This window comes from Danio aesculapii, chromosome 5 (genome assembly GCF_903798145.1).
Source record: "Danio aesculapii chromosome 5, fDanAes4.1, whole genome shotgun sequence".
In the NCBI taxonomy this organism is placed as follows: Eukaryota; Metazoa; Chordata; class Actinopteri; order Cypriniformes; family Danionidae; genus Danio; species Danio aesculapii.
The window spans coordinates 69,072,244-69,080,179 of record NC_079439.1 but is presented as its reverse complement, the minus strand read 5'-3'; the positions used below and the strand labels follow the sequence as shown (position 1 = coordinate 69,080,179).

The 7,936-nt window shown below is 34.2% G+C and overlaps 1 protein-coding gene across 1 annotated transcript in view; it reads right to left on the bottom strand.

Annotated features, from left to right (window-relative positions):
* Positions 1-4,245: 4,245 nt before the first annotated feature.
* Positions 4,246-7,936, bottom strand: part of zgc:152816 (uncharacterized protein LOC777712 homolog) — a 36,542-nt gene continuing 32,851 nt past the window's right edge. Inside the window, exons 17-20 of the mRNA XM_056458798.1 lie at positions 7,598-7,742; positions 6,651-6,777; positions 5,604-5,725; positions 4,246-4,599 (exon numbers count right to left, since the gene is read on the bottom strand). Coding sequence (XP_056314773.1) covers positions 4,549-4,599; positions 5,604-5,725; positions 6,651-6,777; positions 7,598-7,742 — 445 coding nt within the window. The 3' untranslated portion in view covers positions 4,246-4,548. The remainder of the gene's footprint in view (positions 4,600-5,603; positions 5,726-6,650; positions 6,778-7,597; positions 7,743-7,936) is intronic.

Sequence of the window (7,936 nt, the reverse complement as noted above, 5' to 3'; positions counted from 1 at the left end):
ATCTATTAACATGCATGTAAATGTGCTTCTCATGTTTTTTTTTGAATATTTTCATGTTTTTTAACTGATATACAGTAGTTTTGACAATCAAAACAATCTTGTCATGACTGAAATGGTTTATTTGCTATGTAGTGTTTCTTCTTATTCCTGTGGTTTGATTTTTAATCTACTTTGCAGTGTTTATTAGAAGGAATGCCGTTGTATAACACTTTTTACATCTAATTTATGTAGGAGTTGAATTATTTATAGTTTTGAATTTATGAAAAGTATAAAAAATGTGACATTGTACTTAAAAACGATGGAGAACTGGAATAAAATTAGTCTTAGACACAATCCCAATTCAACCCCCTTAGCCCTTCCCCTTACATCTTGCTTTGCACGTTCACGTGACGGGGTCAGGGTGTCCCAATTCTCTTTAGCTCGTGTTTTACGGTCATGCTTTTTAAAACAACAATAATAAAAAAAACGATACATCTGGCTATCTATAATCCATAATAATATCTTCTGTATAGTAGTCCCACAACATATTTCACTCCATGAATTCTCTGTTAGAAAGGTCTAGTGGCTGGGAATGAGCTTTTCACAGTGTCTGCTATAATGTGAATGTTGTTTTCATGTGTTAACATAGATCAGGGGTGTCAAACGTACAGCCCGCAAATAGGTTTAATCCGGCCCCCAAGATGATTCTGTGAGGTATAAAAATGAGCTTAAATTTTTCGATAAATGTAACTGCTGTTCCAATTGTGTCCACTGGACGGCGCAATTACAAACTGTTAATTTCATCCAATCCAGAAGTCTGAATCAGCATCAGTTTGACAGCCTTCTCAGACAGAAAGACCACATTTATGTCCTGCCATACCACACTGAGTGGTTCTCACAAGGAAACGTAACTATTTTACGTTTTCTCAGTTTAGAGGCTAATTCGTAGTTCAGTTGAATAAAAATGTACGATATAAAAAAGGAGCATGGCACCCAACCACACCCCCAAACACAACCGTCATTGGTGGATTAGCAAAATGTACTACATTGTACAAATGAGATCGTACAAATTCATATGAATTAGCCATTAATCAAAAAGTTACGAACTGCCCTGAGATCGTGTTGCCCTCAGGCTCCTGCTTTATGTTAACACCCATATGTAAACACAGGAACACAACATTCACGTTATAGCAGACACTGTGAAAAGCTCATTCCCAGCCACTAGACTTTTCTGACAGGGTATTTATCGAGTGAAATATGTTGTTGGACTACTATACAGGAATTAGTAATATTATAGATTATACACAGGCAAATGTATGGTTTTTTAAAAAACATGACAACATAAAACATAAAGCTGGAGCCTGAGGACAACACAAGCTCACGGCAGGTAGTAAAACAAAAAAAACAATCTGAAATTGTTGTTTTTAAGTTATATATACCATGATTTTACCGGTCTGGCCCACTTGGGAATAGATTTTCCTCCATGTGGTCCCTGAGCTGAAATGAGTTTGACACCCCTGACATAGATGAATATGGCCAGGGTGTAAACGCGCAGTATAGTTACGATCTTATTGCCACAGTATATCGTTATGATTACATGATATCTTTGCCTTCTGGGATTTCCTGATAATAAATTCCAAAAAAGAGCGCAACTGGAATAACTACAGCAGTCGTGATCGTGTGTGACATGTGTGGGTGTTGTAGTGCTGTCTCATTTCTTATGGTTAATTTGAAGCCCTTCCCCTTCAACTCTGTTTCAAGGGCCAAGGGGAAGCAGTAGGGGTAAAAAAAAACAGAATTGGGGTTAGGCCTAAATTTAGTGTTTCTTCTTATGTTTGTGGTTTGGTTTGAAATCTATTTAATCTACAGTATTTGTTAGAAAAAAGGAATGCAGTTGTATAACACTTTTTACGTTTAAAGCTTATTTTTATATCAAATTTATGTTAAAATTAAATTCTTTATAGATTTGAACAGTTGGATCACTCAAGTTGGATCAACAGTTGGAGAACTGGAATGAAATTAGTCAATCTTTATGGTCTATAATTAATATTCAATTGCAGTTTGAGGAAAACAAATTTTGTTTATAGAATTTAATTTATCTTCCTTTCATTTTTTTGGGCACTAATGATACATTTCCATAAAAAAAAGTATCGCTGTATTCACAAACGTGCCTTCATTTAAGCAAAATTGTTTATCATTCACTTATTTTTAAAAGTAATTAGTAAATAGGCCTGTACAATAATTAATATATCAACTTCTCGCACTTGGACATGAGCTCAATCATTTTTGGTGAGGCTATATATATATATATATATATATATATATATATATATATATATATATATATATATATATATATATATATATATATATATATATATATATGCACATATATACACACATATATGCACATATATACACACACATATGCACATATATACACACACATATGCACATATATACACACACATATGCACATATATACACACACATATGCACATATATACACACACATATATGCACATATATACACACACATATATGCACATATATACACACACATATATGCACATATATACACACACATATATGCACATATATACACACACATATGCACATATATACACACACACACGCACATATATACACACACACACGCACATATATACACACACACACACACACACACACACGCACATACACACACATATATATATATATATATATATATATATATATATATATATACATACATATATATATATACATACATGCACATATATACACATATACATATATACACATATACATATACATATACACACATATACATATACATATATACATATACATATATATATATATATATATACATATATATATACATATATATATGTATATATATGTGTATATACATATATATATACATATATATATGTATATATATGTGTATATTCATATATATATACATATACATATATATATATATATATATATATATATATATATATATATATATATATATATATATATATATATATATATATATATATATATATATACCTACACATAAAAACTACAGTTGCTGAGAGAGCTTAACGCGCTGCAATTTAAGAAGACACGTGCAATTACAAAAAACGCCAGAAAATTAAGATTTTCATCCGTTAGACAGTACATGTGCTGCATTTTCTCATAACGCAAACAGATAAAAAACGCGCTGCATTTTCTCACAACGCAAACAATTTAATAAAATGCACTACATTTTCTCACACTGGCAAAAACATCGGAACACAAGGGAAATGTTTCAAGGGGAGCGTGATGTTTTTTGTTTATTTTAACATCATGATCTTTTGTATTTTATTAGCCAAAATAACCATAACCTAAATAGCCGGGTGCGTCACGTTTTAGGGTCCTCTTGAAACATTTCCATTGTGTTCCAGGATATTTAAAAGTGTTTGGAGAAAATGTAAAGTGTTTTCGTAAACTGTTTGCATTGTGTGAAAACGCAGCACGATTTTTAAAAATGTGTTTGAGTTGTGAAGATTTGCAGCACGTGTGAAGATCTTGTCTTAATTTGCTGGCGTTTTTTTTGTTATTTCATGTGTTTTCTTAAATTGCAGCATGTTAAGCTCTCTCAGCCACCGTAAAAAACTGATTCTAGCAACATTTTAGCTGATTGTCTATTTTCATGTGGGTGTCTGATGACTGAAAATAGATCTGATAGTAGATATTGCAGCCTCTGTTACTTTTTACCTTGCACTTTTTTGTTAACATTTATTATTATTTATTAAGAATATGCGTTTTGACATTCTGATTCCAATGCCTGATTATTAAACTGCTAGAATGACTATAATACATGAAATATTCTTAAGAATAAAATATGATGTGTTCTTTGGAAGAGTGTACTTGCATTGTAATCGTATTATATTGTCATTCTGTCATTATATAATGGCATAAAATGGTCTTAAAATAACAATAATAATGTTTATCGTAATATATTTTAGTATCATACGGCCAAAAATAGATATCTTGATAGGTCTATTAATAATATTCTGTTTTATTACAAGAAAACACGCATTTATGACTAATTTTGAGGCTAATTTCATTTCAGATTATTCCAATATTGGTGAATTTTAGCCTGTTTTTTTAGATGGTGATCAGTGTTTATGATGTCAGGGTAAATGTACACACACACACACATATATATATTCACGAGCGTGACTATTAGCTCTTACTTACCTTGACACAGGTGACAGTAAACAAAGCTAACAGTAAACAAAATGGAGTTTATTTGAAGAGTTTAGCATAACACTCTCCTTGAGCTGATATACATGTTCTTTCTGCTTACTAAAAACACATCTAAATCATCACAATGACTTCATGTTCTTCTTCACACGCATCTCTCTCACGCTCGCTCTCACACACACATTTACTCTTGTAGCACTTTCAAAAAAACAAAACATAAAAAACAGAAAGAGTATGGAAGCTAAACTGGAATGAAAACAATAAAAGAAAACGTAATGAATCAAAAGTACGATGTCTTTGTCTTCTTGATTTTCACTTTTTTCTTCACTCGCCATCTGGCTGACCGTCTGGCTGTTCCTCTACGGCATGTTTAAGCTGGAAACCAAACCAAAAAATATACATTGATTCATTCACAAAACCAGGACGACATGTTGCAGATATTCAAAGCTTGAAAATATAGACTACAACTGCTGTTGTTAAATATTAAGTGTTGCATAATGTGTGTTCTTTTGTACATTTTAAGGCTTATATACACTCACTGGCCACTTTATTAGGTACACCTTACTAGTACCGGGTTGGACCCCCTTTTGCCGTCAGAACTGCCTTAATCCTTAGAATCACCAAGGTACTGGAAATATTCCTTAGAGATTTTGCTCCATATTGACATGATGGCATCACACAGTTGCTGCAGATTTGTCAGCTGCACATCCAAGATGTGAATCTCTCGTTCCACCACATCCCAAAGGTTCTTAGCTGACAGGAGTGGCACCCGGTGTGGTCTTCTGCTGCTGTAGCCCATCTGCCTCAAGGTTGGACGTGTTGTGAATTCAGAGATGCTTGTCTCCAGACCTCGCTTGTAACGAGTGCTTATTTGAGTTATTGTTGCCTTTCTATCAGCTGGAACCAGTCTGGCCATTCTCCTCTGGCATCAACAAGGCATTTGCGCCCACAGAACTGCCGCTCGCTGGATATTTTTTCTTTCTCAGACCCTTCTCTGTAAACCCTAGAGATGGTTGTGCGTGAAAATCCCAGTAGATCAGCAGTTTCTGAAATATTCAGACCAGCACGTCTGGCACCAACAACCATGCCACGTTCAAAGTCACTTAAATCCCCTTTCTTCCCCATTCTGATGCTCGGTTTGAACTGCAGCCGATTGTCTTGACCATGTCTACATGCCTAAATGCTGCCATGTGATTGGCTGATTAGAAATTTGAGTTAACAAGCAGTTAGACAGGTGTACCTAATAAAGTGGCCAGTGAGTGTATATATTGTTTGATTCATGGTAATCTCTGCTAAACAGGCCAACAATTAAGCTAATCTGTGGCCAAAAGTGGCACATTAACATATTATAATGACTGCTGTAAGTGTGCTGTGGTCACCTTGAGGTTGTTGTAGTGGTCAAGGCTGCGGCAGTGCTCTGATTTTGCTTTATTCTCATCAGTGTAGAACATGTTACACAGTTTGCAGAAGAAACCAGTCACCGGGATGACGTAGTTCACACCTGAAATAAACAAGGCAGAGGAGTGTTTTCTGAGACAGGATTTAGTTTTACCTAAACTTACATAAACACTCAATTTCAGCCCACTTGCATACATATTTTAAACTATCATTCATCCATTTTCCATCGTCTTAGTCCCTTATTTATCAGGGGTCACCACAGCGAAAGGAACTGCCAACTATACCGTCATATGTTTTACACAGCAGATCTATCTATCTATCTATCTATCTATCTATCTATCTATCTATCTATCTATCTATCTATCTATCTATCTATCTATCTATCTATCTATCTATCTATCTATCTATCTATCTATCTATCTATCTATCTATCTATCTATCTATCTATCTGTCTATGTCTACCTGTCTATCTGTCTATCTATCTATCTATCTATCTATCTATCTGTCTGTCTGTCTGTCTGTCTGTCTGTCTGTCTGTCTATCTATCTATCTATCTATCCGTCTGTCCATCCGGCCGTACATCTGTCTGTCTGTCTGTCCATCTATCTATGAAAACAATATATGAACAGTCAGAATGACTGCTATGGCTGTCCTAATAGTCAAAGGATTGTGGTTTGTTTATTTATGTATTTATTGCCATATAACTCATAATAATAACAACAACTTTATAATGACTTATAAAAAATGACATTAAAAACAAAGGATCTTTCAGTTCGATATATGATAAATAACTTAAAATTCTTAAACTAATTTTAAAAACATCCAATAAAGGGCTCTCAGTGTAAAAAATCTGCTTTGGAGGTCTTTAAAATATAAAAAAATTCTAGAGTGTTAAAGCACTGCAATCTTAATAATAATCTTAACAGCCAATTTGATCATAATGTAAGTAAAGTCTACTGTTATTTTGACTGTAGGAGTAGTTTTGTTTATTTTGGCATGCATGCTTTGAATGATGGGACAGGACATACCAAAAGTCTGGTCAGGTTGGTAAGGCTCCAATGGGGTTTTTTCCTCATGACAATCCTCTTCACTTATTATTTCAGAAGCTGGATCTCCACCAACACCTTCACACTCCGGTAAAGGACTTTGCTGATTCTGTAAACACACATTTTCTCTTTTTTTATTATTTTTTAAAAGAAGTATTGAAACAGATAATAAATATGTTTGCTTTCCTTTTCTCTCAACTCAACCAATAACATGTAAATTCTCTGGATTTTAAAGGATTAGTTGAGCCTAATTCTGCTATTAATTACTCGCCATTATGTTTTTCCTATCACCAGAGACCTTCGTTCATCGTCAAACCCAATTTAAGATATTTTAGATGAAATCCTGGAGCTCTCTCTAGGATGTTCAAAGTATAAAAAGCAACCAAAAAGCTTTCATGTGACTTTAGTGGTTCTACTATAATCATACGAAGCTCCAAGAACAATTTTGTGCACCAAAAAATATTGTAAAAACAACTTTGTTTAAATCTTCACAATGACATATTACCAATGTAGTCAGCAACGCAATATGCTAGCACCATTAGTAAACACACACCCTGATCTGATGCAAAATATATAGGTGTGCACTTTGTTTTTTGTTGCACAAATGTGTTCTTGTAGCTTAATATGATTACAGTTCAACCACTGAAGTGACATGGACTGTTTTAACAATGTCTGGTTTCCATTTCTGGACTTTGCTAGCTGTTTATGGAGGATGAGAGAGCTCCAGGATTTCATCTAAAATATCTTCATTTGTGTTCTGAGGATGAACAAAGCCCTCGTTGGATTAAAACCACATGAGGGTGAGCAATTAATAACCGAATTTTCATTTCAGGGTGAATTAACCCTTTATGCATGACACTTTAGATCATAATATCTTCATGATCATGAGAATAGATTTATTAGAAAGTGTCCAATGATGTGTTGTTCACCTGTTTTGCGCCCCTCTTGCTTGCCTTGCCATTTCTATCAGTGCTCTGTTTAGTTGTTTGGCCATTATCTTTTGACTCTTTCTCCTCAGAGTCTTGCTCCGGGCCGCTGTTTTTGGTGGTCTCTTCTTCAGTGACAGGGTCCCTCCTGTAATCACAGAGCAAATCTGTATTTCCTTTCCACTATTTTAGTAGAGATGGGGTTCAATGCACTAGGAGGGTGACGGGTTTACTTTACAATTGTATATAAATATTGGGGAACACTTTATTTTAATTTAACGTATCAAATCACAGTATTAACGACTGGCTCATTTGTTATTGTATATCTTGTAGCGCTAGAGT